At 44.5% G+C, this 22,414-nt stretch overlaps 2 protein-coding genes across 4 annotated transcripts in view; one reads left to right on the top strand and one right to left on the bottom strand.

The window, feature by feature from the left end:
• Positions 1-3,899, bottom strand: part of LOC106580410 (ceramide transfer protein) — a 37,213-nt gene extending 33,314 nt beyond the window's left edge. The window contains exons 1-3 of one of the 3 annotated variants that reach the window (XM_082966347.1): positions 3,704-3,899; positions 2,918-3,043; positions 1,885-2,019 (exon numbers count right to left, since the gene is read on the bottom strand). In XM_082966347.1, coding sequence (XP_082822473.1) covers positions 1,885-2,019; positions 2,918-3,010 — 228 coding nt within the window. In that variant the 5' untranslated portion in view covers positions 3,011-3,043; positions 3,704-3,899. Of the gene's footprint in view, positions 1-1,884; positions 2,020-2,917; positions 3,538-3,703 lie in introns of those variants that run through there. The other 2 variants (XM_014161434.3, XM_082966348.1) reach the window with 2 other exon arrangements.
• Positions 3,900-8,884: 4,985 nt separating this feature from the next.
• Positions 8,885-17,806, top strand: LOC106580482 (DNA polymerase kappa). The gene is made up of 12 exons (XM_082966071.1): positions 8,885-9,062; positions 9,276-9,395; positions 9,988-10,140; positions 11,812-11,943; positions 12,060-12,242; positions 12,733-12,934; positions 13,404-13,528; positions 13,673-13,839; positions 13,962-13,994; positions 15,559-15,655; positions 17,073-17,244; positions 17,395-17,806. The coding sequence occupies exons 1-12, from the start codon at positions 8,934-8,936 to the stop codon at positions 17,703-17,705; spliced, it is 1,824 nt and encodes a 607-aa protein (XP_082822197.1). The 5' UTR covers positions 8,885-8,933; the 3' UTR covers positions 17,706-17,806.
• Positions 17,807-22,414: the final 4,608 nt, after the last annotated feature.

Consider the following 22,414-nt stretch of genomic DNA (forward strand, 5'->3'; position numbering starts at 1 on the left):
TTGGTGTCCTTTAGTAGTGGTTTCTTTGCAGCAATTTGACCATGAAGGCCTGATTCACACAGTCTCCTCTGAACAGTTAATGTTGAGATGTGTCTGTTACTTGAACTCTGAAGCATTTATTTGGGCTGCAATCTGAGGCTGACAACTTCATATAATCCTCTGCAGCAGAGGTAACTCTGGGTCTTCCTTTCCTGTGGCACTCCTCATGAGAGCTAGTTTCACCATTGTGCTTGATGGTTTTTGCGACTGCACTTGAAGAAACTTTCAAAATTCTTGACATTTTCCGGATTGACTGACCTTCATGTCGTTTCTCTTTGCTTATTTGAGCTGTTCTTGCCATAATATGGACTTGGTCTTTTACCAAATAGGGCTATCTTCTGTATACCACCCCTACCTTGTCACAACACAACTGATTGGCTCAAACGCAGTAAGAAAATAAATTCCACAAATTAACAAGGCACACATGTTAATTGAAATGCATTCCTGGTGACTACCTCATGAAGCTGGTTGAGAGAACGCCAAGAGTGTGCAAAGCTGTCATCAAGGCAAAGGTGGCAATTTGAAGAATATAAAATATATTTAGATTTGTTTAACACTTTTCTGGTTAGTACATGACTCCATGTGTTATTTCATAGTTGATGTCTTCCTTATTATTCTACAATGTATAAAATAGTAAAAATAAAGAAAAACCCTTGAATGAGTAGGTGCGTCTAAACTTTTGACAGGTACTGTATATATCCATACTATGAGGTTGGAATAATACTGTGTAAATGATGATAATGTCCTTTAGGTAGCCTGGTGGGTAGGAGCGTTGGGCCAGTAACCGAAAGGTTGCTGGATCTAATCCCCAAGCTGACAAGGTAGAAATCTGTCATTCTGCCCCTGTGCAAGGCAGTTAACCCACTGTTACCTGGGAGCCAATGACGTGGATGTTGATTAAGGCAGCCACCCGCACCGCTCTGATTCAGAGACATTTCAGTTGAATGCATTCAGTTGTACAACTGACTAGTTATTCCCCTTCCCTTAGTGTAAGAGGTGTTAGAAAAGACTGCCTGAAATTTCAGCCTGTTTTGGTGAGATGGATTTTTGGCCTGCCTGGTGACATTACCAGGTGGTAAATGAGTTAATAGACCAATGAGAAAGAGTTCCAAACCTCTCTGCCAATAACAGCTGATTTGTACTTTTCCCCTCCCCACTCAGACCACTCCCAGAGAGCACTAGCAAAATTCTCGCTTGAGAAATTGCTCTTTGCTAAGAAGCTATTTTGGTTTCTTTTTGACCATTTAATTGAAAACAATCACAGTAAGGTATTTAAATTGTTACTTAGTTGTTACCCAGAAATGATATTTAATATTGAGATAAAAACAGCTGCATTGGACCTAAGGGAAGTTACAACAACCCATATTATGGTTTTAATCTGATTTCAGTCATTTAATCCTATTGCACAAACAGCAGTAACACATTTGTTTGGACTCTGTACTGAACCAGCGTATTTCAGAAAGAAAATAGAATGTTTAACCAGAGAGTTGGATTTCAGTTTATCTAACCAACAGGAGGCCTGCCTGAGGAGAATGAAGTGTCAACTGGCTACAAACAGAAGCATGGCACACAAAGGATAACAGTATGTGGCCAGAGATTACAATACAGAATCAGGATTTCAGATGCCTAATAAAGAACAATGCATGTGTGCTTACAACTGGTGCTCCTTGTAGTGTCAGTATGGCCTTGTCTAATAAAATACTGTTCTCTATCCCCTACTGTGAACTAACAGCCTCGTCACCGGTTCATTTCACTTAAACCATTTCAGTGTCTGAACAAACCTTTTTGGCAAAATGTGCCATAATGTTGCTTTCTGAGAGGAAATGAACATTTCCTCTTACTTACAGTGATGATAGCTTTGCTGAGACACAGAGAGCCCCTGCAGCCGTACTCCCGCTCATCCTCTGACTTATAGTAGCTCAGAGTGTTGTTCTTCAACACTACCCACCGGTCCTGCCATCCGTGAATGTAGTTGGTCCACTATCAACAAAACATAAGAGCAGATAGTCAAGCCTACAACTACTAGTGGTGTACTTACAGTAGGACAGGGGTCATGCATTTAGTTTCACACAATCACTATAGATGACAATGATTGGTTCAATTCATTTCCTGATTAATTGAAAGAGAAGTGGGTGTTGCATGTCCCACAAAAGGATGCCATTAATGACCAGGGTTTGACATTAAGGGTCACCCTACTGCTTGAGGCAAGAGAACTGAGCAGTGGAGCAAGTTGAGCCTGCTTTGAGGTTGTCCCATTGGGCATGTGATCAAATTAAATAACAACCAATCTGCAAAGAATTCCAAAACGAATCTTTCTGATTCCTCCCCATGTGTAGATGAAAGGCAGGCAAAATTCATCCCCATGTGTAGATGAAAGGCAGGCAAAATTCATCCCCATGTGTAGATGAAAGGCAGGCAAAATTCATCCCCATGTGTAGATGAAAGGCAGGCAAAATTCATCCCCATGTGTAGATGAAAGGCAGGCAAAATATGGCACGTCTGTGTATAAATAGCTCATTTACATTTTGGTCAACTGATCATAATCTTCGAGCAACCCAAAAAATACTGGGCAAGTGCCTTTCAGACTTTAATGTCAATCCCTGATGGCAATTTGGCCCAGGCAGCTTGTTATTAGTAACAGCGGCCGTTTGTTTGTGGTACCTATTAGTGGTTAGTAGTAATAGTAATTTAGATTGAGCAAACATTGTCAATCTGACCCAAACATTGTACACCATAGGGAAGTGTACAATGGGCACATCAAACTTTGAATAAAAGCCAGCAGGTATTTAGTTATTGTAGTTGTATCATAGTGTTTTTTAGAGGATCAAGTCCTAATTATCTATTTGAATAAATATACATTGTTTGTTGTTTGATTTACCTTGCTTAGGACGCCACCGAGTTCAACAGGCTGCCCAGATTCGGGATCCACATCTTCATCTGAGCCCGACGAGTTCGAACTCTTCTCCGACATTTAACAACCAAGTTGTTGGTGGTTACCTAGAGGCTAGCGTTTACCACGAGCAAATTAAAATACACAAATTGATAAGACTTGGCCTAGCTAGTGTTGCCAAATCGGTTAGAGGGCAAACGTTGTAGCAAAACATGAGACAGTATAACTAAGTAAACCACTCCTGATTGTCTCTGGCATGCAATAATTGCATACTTAGCTAACTAACGTAGCGTTAAATCCACAACTTCTTGCGGGCTATGTGTTTCGATAGCAACACGACGTAACGTTTGCTATCTAAAGTTAGCTAGAAGCAAATGCAATGCATTTAGCTAAAGCTAGTTAGCTGGCTAGCAATCCAGTCAAATCGCAGCAGTCAAAATAGTCCTTCCTTCTGCGCCATATACTCTACGATCAAATACACAGGGCAAATCCTTTCAGAGACGGCCTCAGACTCCGACAACTAACAGTACGATAGCTAGCCTCCAGCGAATCTGTAGTGCGCTGTCATGAACGGGACGACCCAAACCTGTTTGCCTCCGCCTGTGGTTGTTCGGTATCATCGCCACTATGCAGAAACTGCGCAAAATATATGATCTCTATATCAAAATCACTTGCTACGATGTGATATTTCATTATTTGAATAAATTAATGGATTCATATCACGTTACGTAGAATGATCATATTAATAAATCAACAAAACTCTTACAGTCTTACCTGTTAAACTTTATGTAGATGGATATGTATTGTCAAGGTTTTGTTTATCAGCGCTGTAGAGAAGGTTGCACTTGCGGCCGCAATTCGGGGCGTTCCTGGATGTTGGGCATTCCTGCATCTTCTTCTTCAGTGAGGTTTAACAGCGGTTGGCATCCAAGTTATGATGCATTGCCACCACCAACTTGACCGGGGTATAAATCCATTATAGTTTGATCCCCAAAACAAAATGGAGAAAAAAATTAGATCAACAATTACCCTACCTTAACCTTATACTCATTAAAACCCACAAATCAAATCAAATTTCAAATGTATTTTTATATAGCCCTTCGTACATCAGCTGATATCTCAAAGTGCTGTACAGAAACCCAGCCTAAAACCCCAAACAGCAAGCAAAGCATGTGAAAGAAGCACGGTGGCTAGGAAAAACTCCCTAGGAAAAACTCCCTAGAAAAGGCCAAAAACCTAGGAAGAAACCTAGAGAGGAACCAGGCTATGAGGGGTGGCCAGTCCTCTTCTGGCTGTGCAGGGTGGATATTATAACAGAACATGGTCAAGATGTTAAAATGTTAAAATGTTCATAAATGACCAGCATGGTCAAATAATAATAATCATAGTAGTTGTCGAGGGTGCAACAAGCACGTCCGGTGAACAGGTCAGGGTTCCATAGCCGCAGGCAGAACAGTTGAAACTGGAGCAGCAGCACGGCCAGGTGGACTGGGGACAGCAAGGAGTCATCATACCAGGTAGTCCTGAGGCATGGTCCTAGGGCTCAGGTCCTCCGAGAGAAAGACAGAAAGAGAGAAAGAGAGAATTAGAGAGAGCATATTTAAATTCACACAGGACACCGGATAAGACAAGAGAAATACTCCAGATGTAACAGACTGACCCTAGCCCCCCGACACATAAACTACTGCAGCATAAATACTGGAGGCTGAGACAGGAGGGATCAGAAGACACTGTGGCCCCATCCGATGATACCCCCGGACAGGGCCAAACAGGCAGGATATAACCCCACCCACTTTGCCAAAGCACAGCCCCCACACCACTAGAGGGATGTCTCCAACCACCAACTTACCGTCCTAAGACAAGGCCGAGTATAGCCCACAACGATCTCCGCCATGGCACAACCCAGGGGGGGCGCCAACCCAGACAGGAAGACTACGTCAGTGACTCAACCCACTCAAGTGACGCACCCCTCCCATGGACGGCATGGAAGAACACCAGTAAGCCAGTGACTCAGCCCCTGTAAAAGGGTTAGAGGCAGAGAATCCCAGTGGAGAGAGGGGAACCGGCAAGGCAGAGACAGCAAGGGCGGTTCGTTGCTCCAGCCTTTCCGTTCACCTTCACACTCCTGGGCCAGACTATACTTAATCATAGGACCTACTGAAGAGATAAGTCTTCAGTAAAGACTTAAAGGTTGAGACTGAGTCTGCGTCTCTCACATTGGTAGGCAGACCATTCCATAAAAATGGAGCTCTATAGGAGAAAGCCCTACCTCCAGCCGTTTGCTTAGAAATTCTAGGGACAATTAGGAGGCCTGCGTCTTGTGACCGTAGCGTACGTGTAGGTATGTACGGCAGGACCAAATCGGAAAGATAGGTAGGAGCAAGCCCATGTAATGCTTTGTAGGTTAGCAGTAAAACCTTGAAATCAGCCCTTGCCTTAACAGGAAGCCAGTGTAGGGAGGCTAGCACTGGAGTAATATGATAAAATTTTTTGGTTCTAGTCAGGATTCTAGCAGCCGTATTTAGCACTAACTGAAGTTTATTTAGTGCTTTATCCGGATAGCCGGAAAGTAGAGCATTGCAGTAGTCCAGCCTAGAAGTAACAAAAGCATGGATTAATTTTTCTGCGTCATTTTTTGGACAGAAAATTTCTGATTTTTGCAATGTTACGTAGATGGAAAAAAGCTGTCCTTGAAACAGTCTTGATATGTTCTTCAAAAGAGAGATCAGGGTCCAGAGTAACGCCGAGGTCCTTCACAGTTTTATTTGAGACGACTGTACAACCATCCAGATTAATTGTCAGATTCAACAGATGATCTCTTTGTTTCTTGGGACCTAGAACAAGCATCTCTGTTTTGTCCGAGTTTAAAAGTAGAAAGTTTGCAGCCATCCACTTCTTTATGTCTGAAACACAGGCTTCTAGCGAGGGCAATTTTGGGGCTTCACCATGTTTCATTGAAATGTACAGCTGTGTGTCGTCCGCATAGCAGTGAAATTTAACATTATGTTTTCGAATGACATCCCCAAGAGGTAAAATATATAGTGAAAACAATAGTGGTCCTAAAACGGAACCTTGAGGAACACCGAAATGTACAATTGATTTGTCAGAGGACAAACCATTCACAGAGACAAACTGATATCTTTCCGACAGATAAGATCTAAACCAGGCCAGAACTTGTCCATGTAGACCAATTTGGGTTTCCAATCTCTCCAAAAGAATGTGGTGATCAATGGTATCAAAAGCGGCACTAAGATCTAGGAGCACGAGGACAGATGCAGAGCCTCGGTCTGACGTCATTAAAAGGTCATTTACCACCTTCACAAGTGCAGTCTCAGTGCTATGATGGGGTCTAAAACCAGACTGAAGCGTTTCGTATACATTGTTTGTCTTCAGGAAGGCAGTGAGTTGCTGTGCAACAGCTTTTTCTAAAATTTTTGAGAGGAATGGAAGATTCGATATAGGCCGAAAGTTTTTTATAATTTCTGGATCAAGATTCGGCTTTTTCAGGAGAGGCTTTATTACTGCCACTTTTAGTGAGCTTGGTACACATCCGGTGGATAGAGAGCCCTATTCCATTATTTTACCCCATCTGGCTCTTTTCCCCAGGCCAACAGGACACCACCACCCAACACACCCTGTAACTCTTCTGAAGTCAAATCTGGCATCCCCAAATACTTCTCTGCCCTGCCACCACAACATCTAATTTCTTTGACCTACGTTCCATCTCTGCTGTACAGTTAATAACCATAGCTATGAACGTTAATCCTATCAGGATCCCTCACCCTGACCCATCTTCCTCTACTTTTTTCAGTGCGTCAGCATATGACACCTTCTGCACTACTCTAACCTTGGTAACCTCAACCTGACTCTCTCGCACCGGACACTTCTTTCTGATCCCCAGCACCATGGCCACCTCTACAATTAACACATACGCTTATTTCCCCAATACGGCACATTCCTTTTGTTTCATGCCCTTCTGCACACTTCTCACACACTGCTGCCACTCCCTCCTACACATTGCTGCCACATGCCCATAAACTGAACACCTGTAACAACGTAATGGGTTCGGCACAAAACCTTGTACGGGATAACTGAAATATTCTAACATCCCTTTATCGGGCAAAGACTCAACATCAAAACTCAAAACAACAGGCAATGACTCTCACCAGTCATGCCACTCAGTCTGCATCGCACCAAACGACGAGCATCACAAACACGTGGAATCTTCCCCTTCAGCTGGTCCACCTTCACTTTACCGCTACCCCAGTAATCACTCCTTTCAATGGCGCCCTATTCCTAAGAGCAAAGCAATACACCGATCTCGCTCCCTCTGGGCAGAAGAAACATACACAAATACCACAATCACGTGTTACCTTCAATGACTCAGCTGCACCCAACTTCTTTCCCACCCACCCTGAAACCACAAATGGATCCGCCAAAAGGCTAGGATTCACTTTCTCAAAAAATGTCACTCCCACTGGATGAGATTGTTCTTTATCATGTCCATTGATGAAAGGCTCAGGCTCCGAGCTCTTCACCACAGCTTCCACTCCACTTAACTCGCTCATTTCTATTTCACCTCCAGCACTTGACCTGGCATACTCTGCTTGTACTTGCCACCAGTCTTCTTCGCCTCCCCATCTCCCTTTCTATTGCCATCTTCATCAAATTCAACCTCAACCTCTGCTTTCCTCATTCTCTTCGACACCTTCTTCCTCCTTTTCCTCTGTCCTTCATCACAGCTGAAACAGAAGACTGTCTCCTGCAGCATTTTAATTTTTTTTGCACACCAAGCAAGGAGTTTTTGTATGTAGATCAATGAGTTTTGAATTTGGTAAAACATAAAATGAATGGCCTATTTGCTACGTGAGGTTTATTTGATTGAATATAAGTTTCATAATGCTTAATTTGTCACGAGTGTACTGATATAAAGGTACAATATAAGTAGGACACATGAAATCCCTGCAACTTTGAGAAAAAACACTTTATATCAGAGTTATCTCGAGATGGCTATGCATATTCATGACATGAGGCAAGTAGCATAGCATCTCTCCATTGAATACAGCACAGGAGGCTGCTGAGGGAGAAAGGCTCAAATGGAATGGCCGGAACGGAGCAAATGGAATGGCATCAAACACCTGGAAACCATGTATTTGATGTATTTGTTACATTCTATCTACTCCGTTCCAGTCATTACAACGAGAGCGTTCTCCCCAATTAAGGTGACACCAACCTCCTGTGGAATACAGGTGGTTGAAGTCAACAACCCTCATCAAATATTAAAACATGTTGGAAAATAATTAGATCCACAAATCCAAAGAAAGGATAGACGGGAGCTAGACAGCCTGCTGTGCCGCTTTGTGGACAACTACTCCAATTGTTAGGGCGGAGAGACAAGTATCTTGTCTGTATATACATAATCTTTGGTGCGGATGTAGACCATGCATGAATCCCCCCCAATAGAAGTAGAAAGAGAAAGAGTCACATCTGACATCTCAGATGGCACCAGAGACTGAGTGTTGGGGATGAAGCCCTTGTAAAAGGCACCTAGTCCCTCTCTCCAGAAGTACCAGAGTACTGACCAGTCTTTCGCAGGGCAAGCCGTGTTTTCAGAACCGGAGGGAGACAGATTTTCCGCCGAGTTGGGCCTCTCTCTTTACCTCTTCCTCTCTGACTGCACCTCCGGTCCTGCCCCATAATGACATGGCTAGCATGCGGAAGCAAATTCAAAACTCAGGAGTGAAGACCGAAGACAGGAATCATCGGCAAAGAAGATACTTATAACGGTGCCAAATTCGGCCAGTACACAAACAAAATATAATTTTGTTTTTGTCATTGATAGTTGGAAACTTGCTTCAAACGTTACTAGCTGTTTAGCATAGTTTTAACCAACTTTTGGTACATATTGTGGTAGCTAGCTTGTTAACTTAGTTACCATAATTATTCTTGCTTGGTTTAACGTTAACTTTATGTATTAAATGCAGGGTCTCACTTGAGGTGAAGGATGGAGACTGGGGGGACCTCCTCCAGTGGGGAGGGCTTCCTCTCCAGAATGGCCCTCAACGACAACAAGGCTGGAATGGAGGGCCTTGACAGGGACAAGATAAACAAGATCATCATGAAGTCCTCCAAGGTACCATGTTGAGAACTTCTGTCTGTGTATCCAAACACCCAAACTAACATTAGACTCTGAGTTAATACCCTAGTTAGCTACCTTACTGTAATGTAATGGCACAGGAACTGACAACCCCACTTGTGTGGAGGCCCAGTGTGTTCTCTTCTCACAGTGTAACATGGCCAGTTACTGGAGGTCATCAGCCTCTGTGTTGACCTTCCTCTCCTACAGGGCTCCAGGTTCTATGAGAACGAGATGAAAAAGGAACAGCAGGTGAACCAGCGCATTGAGAGGATGATGCTGCAGAAAGCACACATCACTGAGCAACAGCTGAGCAAAGCACAAACACAGGTACAGTGCAGGCGGGATCTATACACACGCGGGCCCCCGAGTGGCGCAGCGGACTAAGGCACTGCATCTCAGTGCTAGAGGTGTCACTGCAGACCCTGGTTTGATTCCAGGCTGTATCACAACCGGCTGTGATTGGGAGTACCATAGGGCGGCGCACAATTGGCCCAGCGTCGTTAGGGTTTGGCCGGGGTAGGCTATCATTGTAAACTGACTTACCGAGTTAAATAAAATAAAACACACACACACACACACATAGGTATTATGTGACCTCTGACACACAGATACAGTAAGTTTATAGCTTCTACAGTATTTTTTATTTTACCTTTATTTAACTAGGCAAGTCAGTTAAGAACAAATTCTTATTTTCAATGACAGCCTAGGAACAGTGGGTTAACTGCCTTGTTCAGGGGCAGAACTACAGATTTTTACCATGTCAGCTCGGGGATTCGATCTTGTCCAACGCTCTAACCACTAGGCTCTAACCACTAGGCTCTAACCACTAGGCTCTAACCACTAGGCTACCTGCCGCCCCCATATATTTAGGTGTTATAATTTGATTGAAGCTCTGTCGCCTCTGAACGTCTTGTTGTAGGTGGAGAAGATGACCTTTGACCTGGAGAGTGTTCGTGACTTGAGCCGTGTCATTGTGCACGTGGACATGGATGCCTTCTACGCTGCGGTGGAGACGAGAGACTGTCCTGACCTGAAGGACAAACCCATGGCCGTGGGCTCGATGAGCATGCTGGTGAGATTCAATACAGGACTGTTAATTTGCTAGCAACGTACACTACATTGCCTAAAGTATGTGGACACATCTTCATATTAGGGAATTCGGCTATTTCAGCCACACCCGTTGCTGACAAGTGCACAAAATCGAGCACACCGCCATGCATTCTCCATAGACAAACATTGGGAGTAGAATGGCCCGTACTGAAGAGCTCGGTGACTTTCAACTTTCAACATAGCACCATCATAGGATGCCACCTTTCCAACAAGTCAGTTCGTAACATTTCTGCCCTGCTAGAGCTGCCCTGGTCAACTTGGCCAGGTCGCAGTTGTAAATGAGAACTTGTTCTCAACTAGCTTACCTGGTTAAATAAAGGTGAAATGAAATAAATGTAAAAAAAAAAAGTGATGTTATTGTGAAGTGGAAACGTCTAGGAGCAACAACGGCTCAGCCGCGAAGTGGTAGGCCACACAAGCTCACAGAACAGGAGTGGCGAGTGCTGAAGCGCATAGCGTGTAAATCGTCTGTCCTCGATTGCAACTCTCACTACCGAGTTCCAAACTGCCTCTGGAAGCAACGTCAGCACAATAACTGTACATCGGGTGCTTAATGAAATGGGTTTCCCTTGCCGAGCAGCCGCACACAAGCCTAATATCACCATGCACAATGCCAAGTGTCGGCTGGAGTGGTGTAAAGCCATTGGACTCTGGAGTGTTGAATCACCCTTCACCATCTGGCAGTCCGACAGACGAATCTGGGTTTGGCTGATGCCAGGTGAACGTTACCTGCCCCAATGCATAGTGCCAACTGGAAAGTTTGGTGGAGGAGTAATAATGGTCTGGGGGTGTTTTTCATGGTTTGGTCTAGGCCCCTTAGTTTCAGTGAAGGAAAATGTTAACTCTACAGTATACAGTGACATTCTAGACGATTCTGTGCTTACAACTTTCTGGAAACAGTTTGGGGAAGGCCCTTTCCTGTTTTAGCATGACAATGCCCCCATGCACAAAGTGAAGTCCATACAGAAATGGTTTGTTGAGATCGGTGTGGAAGAACTTGACTGGCCTGCACAGAGCTCTGACCTCTACCCCATCGAACACCTTTGAGATGAATTGGAACGCTGACATCAGTGCCGACTTCACTAATTCTCTTGTGGCTGAATGTAACCAAGTCCCCACAGCAATGTTCCAACATCTAGTGGAAAGCCTTCCCAGAAGAGTGGAGGCTATTATAGCAGCAAAGGGGGGACCAACTCCATATTAATGCCCATGATTTTGGAAGGAGATGTTTGACGAGTAGGTGTCCACATACTTTTGGCCATGTAGTGTATAAGCCCAGGCTTCTCTTGAGCGAGACAGGATTTGGAAGGCTGGCCACGCAAGACTATGGAGACAAGCAAAATAATGTATAATTATATATTATTATTATTATTATATAGTTTGTGATACCAAATGTCTAGTTATGTGGTGTCAAAATAAGAAAGCCAAGCCTGTTGACTTATGGACCTCCCTCTGGGTAGCGAGGATGACTATCTGGCGAACTTTCTCACACTGGTTCTCTTTCATGTATGAACTAGTTTATGGTCTTCTAACTGGATCTGAAAGATGGCCCATTATTGCACTACAACAATTATCTCATATTGAGCCCCAGGTTGTGTCTACAACTTGTTTCTGTTTTATCCACTCTCCTCAGACAACTTCCAACTACCATGCAAGGAAGTTTGGGGTCCGTGCCGCCATGCCTGGCTTCATCGCGAAGAAGCTTTGCCCAAACCTGGTTATTGTTCCAACCGACTTTGACAAATACAGAGCAGTGAGCACTGAAGTAAGGATCTGACACACACACTCACAGTGTTTCAGTGGTCAGTGAGGCTTTTACTATATGTATAAATCCTCCACAAACAGACATATGGGTCACTAATCATCCTATTCCTCTGCTAGGTCCGGGAGATCTTTGCAGACTATGACCCTCACTTCCTTCCCATGAGTCTGGACGAGGCCTACCTGGACATCAGTGAGCACCTGGAGCAGAGGAGGGTCTGGCCAGAGGCCCTGCGTAGCCACCGTCTCCAGACCAACGACCCTATGGCAGCTACATCCGTGTCAGTCCCAGGTCAGGAGTCAGTGTCTAAATACAGTGGATTACTGTGTAATAAATGTGTCATGTTCATTTGTTACACTGTTGGATTGCTTTTTTAAACCCATATTTCAGTTATAGGTTACATACTGTGATAATGTTGTCATTTGTAAGGCAACTTTGAGAGTCAATTGTAAGTAGTTCGAATGCGATATAAAGGCAGATAAAAGTTCTATGGTAGATATAACAAAAGGAAAGAGGGTTATTAAGAGCTTAATAGCATAAGCCTTATCTAATTCTTCCTTCATTTTCTGCCTGACAGAAAGTAAATTAGAAGGGATTAGAACTATGTATGTGTATTCCTTCTTGCTTTCTCTTATCTAGTTCACTTTTGCCACATGTCAAGTATAACGAGTGACAAGGGGGGCAGAAGATAAGAGACATGGACACACAGCTGTGAATCATGTCTCATCTCACCTATCCAATCATCTCTCATCTCACACCTTCTCTCTCTCTCTCTCTCTCTCTCTAGTTGAGGAGCAGGGTGATGGCCTACAGGAGACAGAGGGTCCTGTCCTGTTTGAGGACAGCCCCAGCTCCTCCTCCTGCCCCTTTCTGCAGGATGTTCCTGGGGACGGGGCTGGGGGAGACGTGATGGTGTTTGGGACCTGTGCCGAGGAGGCGGTGAGAGAGATGCGCTTCCGCATCGAGCAGAAAACCTCACTTACTGCCAGCGCAGGTGAGAGAGACTCTGTGTGTTCATTTTCCTCAGAGGACACATTGTCTGAGTCCCAGATAGCACCCTATTTAGATTTTAATTGAACCTTTATTTAACTAGGCAAGTCGGTTAAGAACAAATTCTTATTTACAATGACGGCCTACACTGGCCAAACCCTCCCCTAACCCGGACGACACTGGGCCAATTGTGCGCCTTCCTATGGGACTCCCAATCACGGCCGGTTGTGATACAGCCCAGTATCGAACCACGGTCTGTAATGACGCCTTAGACCGCTGCGCCACTCGGGAGCCTGAATTCCCTATGAAGTGTCTTTTGGGACAGAGCTGAGGGTTACATAGTTGTGTGAAAATACCTCAGGGAACATTTGATATGTTACTATCCTAGTCTAACTTCATCATCCTATACTGTATGCAGTCACATCAAGCTTGTAACACATTTGCCATGGGTCTTTTATTGATCATTCTTCTAGGCATTGCCCCAAACATGATGCTGGCCAAGGTGTGTAGTGATAAGAACAAACCCAACGGCCAGTACAGACTCCCCTCTAACCGACAGGCTGTCATGGTATTCATACAGGACCTGCCAGTCCGGAAGGTAGGCTGCTATACACCTAACCTCAGCCCCAAACCTAGACAGCCTATTAAGGAATGCTTACTTAAGGAGATTTTTTATGGACCATTTTGCTAGCTGATGGCCTACAAATAAAGATGAGTAAAAGATGGTATTTTGGTGTGCCAGGTATCAGGCATTGGGAAAGTGACAGAGAAGATGCTGGGAGCTCTAGGTATCACCAGCTGTATCCATCTTGGCCAGGAGATGGCGCTGCTGGCCTTGCTTTTCTCTGAGACATCCTGGCACCACTTCCTCGACATCTCCCTGGGCTTGGGCTCCACACACATCGAGAGGTGCTGGCCGGGCAGGCAGAGGGGGTGGGCAGGGTAGAGAGGGGCAACTATACAGTAGATGAATCCTTCAAATGAGTTGAAGTCATCTGACTTGAGTCTGTCTGTTTTGTATTTACTTACAGGGACGGGGAGAGAAAAAGCATGAGCACAGAGAGGTAGTTTGTTTTCCCTTTCTGAGCTCAAAGTATTTGCACAGTGACATGTTTGTTGTTGTTTTGGCTCTGTACTCAAGCACATAGGATTTGAAATGACAGTGACTATGAGGTTAAAGTGCAGACTGTCAGCTTTAATTTGAGGTTATTATATCCATATTGGGTGAACCGTTTAGAAATGACAGAACTTTTTGTACATAGTCTCCCCATTTTAGGGAACCAAAAGTATTTTGACAAATTCACTTATGTGTATTAAAGTAGTCAAAGGTTTAGTATTTTGTTCCATATTCTTACCACGTAATGATTACATCAAGCTTGTGACTTTAAAAACTTGTTGGATGCTGTTGCAGTTTGTTTTTGTTGTGTTTCAGATTATTTTGTGCCGAATAGAAATAAATGGTAAATAATTTGTCATTTTGGAGTCACTTTTATTCTAAATAAGAATAGAATACTTGTTTCTGAACACTTCTACATTAATATTGATGCTACCATGATTATGGATAATAATGAATGAATGGTGAATAACTATGAGTGAGAACGTTTGAGGCCTCTCACCATTACCAATAATGGAGGTTATCCATTTTGGGTGGGTAACTTTCTCACTCATCAATACCTTATCTACCATTCATTTCTATTTGGCACAAAATAATCTAAAACGCAACCAAAACAAACTGTAATTGCATCAAACAAGTTTGTAGAGTCACAAGCTTGATGTAGTTATTGTGTGCTAGGAATATGTAACCAAATGCTCAACTTTTGACTACTTAAATACACAAATTAATTTGGGTTGGCTGGCTACCCAGACTCCTTGCTCCAGCCAAACGCAACGCAACGCCACGCCACGCCTACGGACGTTAGTTTCTTCTCCGCAATGAGTCTGGATCTGAGTACATCCCTGACCTTTCACCGAATGCAAACACATTTGGGGCTGTCTGATTGGTCCAGAAACCGATGGGTTGAGCCCCGAACACACGTGTAAAGTGCCGGTTTCAAAATTCGTCATTGGCTTTGATACTCTGATTGGTTAGAGACAATCTAATTGCTGACTTTGTTTTGTGCAACATCCAATCGACTTCAATGATGGCATTCTCAGACTAAAGTATGTAGCGAACGACAGAGCAGCAGAAGAATTTGGTGTGAGTTGTCAGGCTATAAAATGGGGGGGGGGGGGACTATGTACAAAAAGTTCTGTAATTTCTAAACGGTTTACCCAATGTGATCGCCTCATAGTAACCAGACTGATTGCCGCTGTGCAGCGAACATTCATGTAAGCTTGCGAGATCAGGTGGCTTGCTAGGCTACCGATATGGATGAAAATGCCCTCAAATTAAAGCTGACAGTCTGCGCTTTAACCTCATAGTCATTGTTTCAGTTAAAATGCATTTATTTATTTCACATATCCAGACAGAATTACAAAACATTTCACTGTCAAAATACCTTTGGACCTTACTGTATATGTGATTACTGTATATGTGATTACTGTATATGTGAAATAAATAGCTAAATAATGGAACATACTCTACTCTCCCCACATCAACCTGTTTCTCTCTCCTTCATTCTCTGTCAGGACATTTGGAGAGATGAGTGCATTAGAGGAGCAGTTCTCTCTGTGCAGGCAGCTGTGTCAAGACCTGGCTCAGGAGCTGCAGAAGGAGGCTCTCAAGGTACTCCACAGCAGTGGTTTTCAACCCTCTCCTCGGGGACCCCCAGCTGATCAACCCTCTCCTCGGGGACTCCCAGCTGATCAACCCTCTCCTCGGGGACCCCCAGCTGATCAACCCTCTCCTCGGGGACCCCCAGCTGATCAACCCTCTCCTCGGGGACCCCCAGCTGATCAACCCTCTCCTCGGGGACCCCCAGCTGATCAACCCTCTCCTCGGGGACCCCCAGCTGATCAACCCTCTCCTCGGGGACCCCCAGCTGATCAACCCTCTCCTCGGGGACCCCCAGCTGATCAACCCTCTCCTCGGGGACCCCCAGCTGATCAACCCTCTCCTCGGTGACCCCCAGCTGATCAACTCTCTCCTCGGTGACCCCCAGCTGATCAACCCTCTCCTCGGGGACTCCCAGCTGATCAACCATCTCCTCGGGGACCCCCAGCTGATCAACCCTCTCCTCGGGGACCCCCAGCTGATCAACCCTCTCCTCGGGGACCCCCAGCTGATCAACCCTCTCCTCGGTGACCCCCAGCTGATCAACCCTCTCCTCGGTGACCCCCAGCTGATCAACCCTCTCCTCGGTGACCCCCCCAGACGTTTCACAATTTTGTTGTAGCCCTGAACTAGCTCACCTGCTTCACCTTTTCAGAGGCTTGATGATTAGTTGACAAGTTGAATCAAAAGAAAAGTACAGGTCGGTTCATTACAGTACACTTTTAGTAATAGTATAGGCCATTATTAGAATAGAGTGCAGTTGTGTAGCACATTTCTTCTCCTCGCTTAGAGTATATTTTCTTAAACACAAATTCACTTGGATTCATAGTAAAAATGTTGAAATCAAACAATGATTCCATAGTATTTGGCTTTTTGTGGCTATTATGTGATACAAAACCGTTCGCCAGTACATGGAACTGTGTCATGGCCGGTGTTAGTATTCAGCACCATTGTGAACAGCCATTGTCTGAGAGAGCAGAAAAGTGTTCTTGAACAGAAAGGATATTTCCTCTGAGAGGGTATTTTGGGGTCGTAGAACATCACAGTACCAGTGTTGGATCCCAGAATCAATCTGTCTCTAAGAAGCATCTCACACAATTACTAGAGCGTTTGTTCCCCTCCCAATCGATAGAGAGAGCTGCCTTGGCACGGCCATCACTCCCTGGCTGAGCCTTAATGTTCTTTTGATACCTGGAGGAAATAGAGAGCCATTATGGAGAATACCAGGGACCAGTGTGATCCTCAGCCTGCCTGGGGAATAGGCTGCTTGGGGATGATCATCACGCTCTTAGGAAAATGTCTTTGACCCTTCTTCACTTAGTGTCATCAATCAGTCAAATCAATGTCTGTTTTGTCCTTTTGACTCCATCCCCAGGTTCAACCAGATGTATCCTGTAATTCACCATGTCAGTGCTCTGTTTTCTTCCAGGGCAAGACAGTGACGTTGAAGCTGAAAAATGTCAACTTTGAGGTGAAAACCAGAGCGTGGACATTGCCGTGTGCCGTTGCTGCGAGTGACAAGCTTTTTGCTGTCGCTAAGGACTTGCTGACGACTGAGATCGACAACGTCAGCCCCCAGCCACTGAGACTGAGGCTCATGGGTAATCTTAACTTACCTTCTCTCACTGGTTTAAATGGAATATACCATTGGGGAAAAAATACTTAACATCACCTTTCATGTATGTTGTATATATCAATAATATATGAAGTACCTTCTACTGATTCTGTTATTAACCCTTGCGTGTCTGCAGGCATTCGAGTTTCCAGCTTTGTCAGCGCTGACGACAAGAAACCCCTGCAGAAGAGCATTGTGGGATTCCTCCAGCAAGGCAGGGCTGACTCCAGTAGCCCCACACAGATCTCCTCCCACAAGCCCGTGAAAGAGCATCAACCTAAGCCTCCAGGCCAGACCCAGCCCTTTCCCTGCCCTTCCCTGGTACAGCAGAGCCAGGGGCAGGAGGATCACCCCTGGGTACCCAGCTGGGGAGGTGGGGAGGACTGGGGAGCAGCAGCAGTCCTTCTTCCAGAGAGCTTGCGCCCAGAGGCTGCGGCTGCAAGCTGAGAGAGAGGACCCACCAGAGGATGGAAAGTGGAACGTCTTAGAGACCAGACTGGGCCCAGCCTCATCAGCCACCAAGCCCAAACAGACACCCATTCAGAAGAATCCAAATACATCAGCAGAGACACACTTCTCTATGAGTGCATTGACAGCTTTGACAACATGACACATGCACCTACAGCCAAATGCACAGAGGCCCATGTGTCTACTTCATTGTGCTGGTCCACAGAGCCAGGGACAGACAGTCTGACCTGCCCTGTGTGCTTCAGGGAGGTGAACACCACAGACCTGATAGTCTTCAACAGACATGTTGACCAGTGTCTCAGTGGGGTTCCTATGGAGCACAACATTCACACAGACACAGAACTAGAGAGAGGCTCCAGTGTCTGTGAGGAGGAGGTGGAGAAAGAGAGGGAAGAGGAGATTGAGAAAGAGATAGCTGAAGGGGAAAGGAGGAGGGAGGAGGGGTTGATGGAGAAAGGTAGGGACCCACTCAGTAGGTGCATGTTGGACTCATTGGGCCTTCGATTGGACTCTAGTGCAGGTGATCATAAAGGACTACTTCTGTATGAGACTAGTACAACTAATATTTCACTAAACGCTGTGGGCCTGAACCCTGTCTGCCTTAACACTTGTCCAAATGGAGGTGTGTCTATACCTAGAGTTACAGACCCTAACATCCTGAAGGGTTCATCTCAAAGTGACCCTCGTGTTCGTCCGTTGTCCACAGGTGGCCCTCGGCCAATGACTACGCCCAAGGTTGAGTCACATGACCCCAGAGAACCCGCCCTCACCTGCCCAGTGTGTCAGGTGACACAGGACACCGATAACCTCACCCTCTTTAACCGACACGTTGACCTCTGTCTAAACCAGGAGGTCTTGCATGAGCTTGAAGGACTGGCGTCTGTGGACCACACCACCCACAATGCAACACCTGCTGCCCACAAAGGTCAGTGTTTCAGAGATGTTTTATTTAATGATTGATTACACATTACATGTCACCATGGGGCACCGTGTGCGGATCGATGAGGGGAGAAAAAAAAAAATCAATCCATGTTAGAACAACAAAATGCGGAAAAAGCCAAGCTAATGGGGATCCTAATAAAATACCAAATTGTCGTTAAAATAGACCAAGAACTTTCCCACCCTGTTTTCAATGCGCTTACAATGTCAGTCCCATCCCCAGTGTTTACATGGGTCCTGTTTCTGCCTGTTTTTACTCAATATGTAATCCAGGAGATTGTAAATTCAGGTTGAGTATATTTTCTTCCAAGAAAGAGTAAAACTGACCTGGTCTAAGGGTGAAACTAGAATAATTTGTTTGGCCACTGTGAGGCCAGTCTGTCTGTCTCAGTGACATGGTATTGTGGGGGCTGTGTATTGATTTCCTTTGAGAGAGAGAAGACATCTCATTTCACACTGTGGGGCCTCCCCTGCCCTGCTCACTGCCACTGGTAAATAACTTCTTCACCCATTCAACCCTGACAATGGAAAGAAAGTCTCTTCCAGTTTCCTCTTATCTAACTTGCCTGTGAGGTTGCAGTCTTTATAGCTTTGGAAAAAACACAAATGACTAAATTGCTTGTCGAACATAGACAGTTGTCATTCTTTTTTTCCTAATGGCTTTTTCTGTTTCCCTCCACAGAGCGAGAGCAGCCCCTGCGGAGAGCGCCACAGAAAGGCAAGAGCAAAAGGTGAGTCTAGCTACATCTTCTTAGACATATCTCTGACTCAGGATGTATATATCAGAGTCACTCAGAGAGGAGAGAGAATTGATTAGATGTACCCATGGTTACTGACTCATGGTGTTAGGGACACCCTAGCTTTGAATTTATTCATTTTTTTAAATGTTACTAGGCAAGACAGTTAAGAACAAATTCTTATTTTCAATGACAGCCTAGGAACAGTGGGTTAATTGCCTTGTTCAGGGGCAGAACGACAGATAAGAGCGTCTGCTAAATGACGTAAATGTACAATTTGTACCTTGTCAGCTCGGGGATTCGAACTTGCAACCTTTCGGTTACTAGCCCAACGCTCTAACCACTAGGCTTCCCTGCCGCCCCAATTAACGTTGTCAATTGACTTGAAAGTCAGCACATTCACAATGGACTTAATTAAACACAAATGTTGTGTGGTAGATTAAAACATTGACCAGAAGTTGACAAGGTTTCAGATACTGGTGAAGACAGTGAGAATTGTGCAGTAAGATGTGCTGTGTTTCGTTCTGGCTACTTTTCCAGGAGAGGCTCGTCTCCCCCGCCCTCATCTAAGAAGGCCAAAGCCCTGGGCCCAGCTCGGAACACCATCGACAAGTTCTTTAGGTGACGCACCTTAGGTGACAACACACACGAAGACCCAGAGGATGGCATCTTATTCTCAGATGGTGATGAAGACTGACTGTTACCTGGATCTCAGGTGAATGGAGTGCTGGTGACCTCACTAGAAACCATACCTACCTACCTAGTACTTCTTGGATTGCTGAGCATTTGGATTGCTTACTCAAGCATTGAAGATGCACTTTCTTCTTTCTATGTTAGTTTATGTATTTTGTTCATTCTTTAATGTCATAATGGTCATAAAAAAATTGCTTGATTTATTTATTGTACTGCTATACTTGATCATGTACTAGCTGCTGCTAAATGAGGGGACTGTGTTTTTGCATCTTGTGTTTTGCACCATTTTAGATGTAAAGAAGAAGGTGTACGATGGATGTGAAGAATAGTGGTTAGAATAACTAAACAGTATAAGATAAAAAAAATTAAATACACTGAACAAAATATAAATGGGCACAAAATTGTTTACATCCCTGTTACTGAGCATTTCTCCCTTGCCAAAATAATCCATCCACCTGACAAGTGTGGCATATCAAGAAGCTGATTAAACAGCATGATCATTACACAGGTGCGCATGTGCTGGGGACAACAAAGGCCACTCTAAAATGTGCAGTTGTGTCACACAACACAATGCCACTGACATCTCAAGTTTTGAGGGAGCGTGCAATTGGCATGCTGACCACAGGAATGTCCACCAGAGCTGTTGCCAGATAATTAAATGTACATTTTTCTACCATAAGCCGCCTCCAATGTCATTTTAGGGAATTTGGCAGTGCATCACAACCGCAGACCAGGTGCAACCACGCCAGCCGAGGCCCTCCACATCGGGCTTCTTCACCTGCGGGATCATCTGAGATCAGCCATCTGGACAGCTGATTAAACTGTGGGTTTGCACAACCAAAATATTTCTGCACAAACTGTCTCAGGGTAGCTCATCTGCGTGCTCATCGTCTTCACTAGGGTCTTGATCTGACTGCAGTTCGGCATCGGAACCGACTTCATTTGGGGAAAAGGCTCATCTTTGATGGCCATTGGCACGCTGGAGAAGTGTGCTCTTCCCAGATTAATCATGGTTTCAACTGTACCGGGCAGATGGCAAACAGCGTGTATGGCATCGTGTGGGCGAGCGGTTTGCTTATGTCAACATTGTGAACGGAGTGCCCCATGGTGGGGTTATGGTATGGGCAGGAATAAGCTACGGATAATGAACACAATTGCATTTTATTGGTGGCAATTTCAATACACAGAGATACCGTAATGAGATCCTGAGGCCCATTATTGGGCCATTTATCCACCGCTATCACCTCATGTTTCAGCATGATAATGCACTGCTCCATGTCGCAAGGATCTGTACACAATTCCTGGAAGCTGAAAATGTCCCAGTTCTTCATGGCCTGCATACTCTCCAGACATGTCACCCATTGAGCATGTTGGGGATGCTCTAGATCGACGTATACGACAGCGTGTTCCAGTTCCCGCCAATATCGAGCAACTTCAAGCAACATTGAAGAGGAGTGGGACAGCAGCCTGATCAACTCTATGTGAAGGAAATGTCACGCTGCATGAGGCAAATGGTGGTCACACCAGATACTGACTGATTTTCTGATCCATGCCCTTACCTTTTTTTTTTTTTAAGGTATCTGTCACCAACAGATGCATATCTGTATTCCCAGTCATGTGAAATCCATAGATTAGGGCCTAATTTATTTATTTATTTATTTAAATTGACTGATTTCCTTATATGAACGGTAACTCATTAAAATCTTTGAAATTGTTGCATGTTAAGTTTAGATTTTTGTTCAGTGTATTATAGTTTTGCATAAGGAAACTTAAATATCTAAATCGTTTAAGATTATATTGAAATGTGCATTTAGTATTTAAGATTGTTTCCACAAGAATATTGCTGAAAGTTACCACCATATTGACATTTGCTGAATGAACTGAGTTGGCAATCAATTATTCTCCTTGTTAAACTTTGTAAAGTCTCTGTCAATGTTGATGAGTATTTCATGTGTGCAGTATAAATCCATTTAAACACACCTAAGGCCTCAACTACTTTCGAAGTTTTGATTGGAGCTTAGATTCACAATAATAGTATACTGTACATATAGGAGCTGAATAGTCAAATAGACATGAATGACTAGAGTCAGTCATAAATCTGCACTCATACAGCTCACTACTCCAGGCTTAGAGTGTAGATGAGGCAGAGTCAGTCATACATCTGCACTCATACAGCTCACTACTCCAGGCTTAGAGTGTAGATGAGGCAGAGTCAGTCATAAATCTGCACTCATACAGCTCACTACTCCAGGCTTAGAGTGTAGATGAGGCAGAGTCAGTCATACATCTGCACTCATACAGCTCACTACTCCAGGCTTA

This window comes from Salmo salar, chromosome 20, assembly GCF_965601325.2.
Source record: "Salmo salar chromosome 20, fSalSal1, whole genome shotgun sequence".
Lineage (NCBI taxonomy): Eukaryota > Metazoa > Chordata > Actinopteri > Salmoniformes > Salmonidae > Salmo > Salmo salar.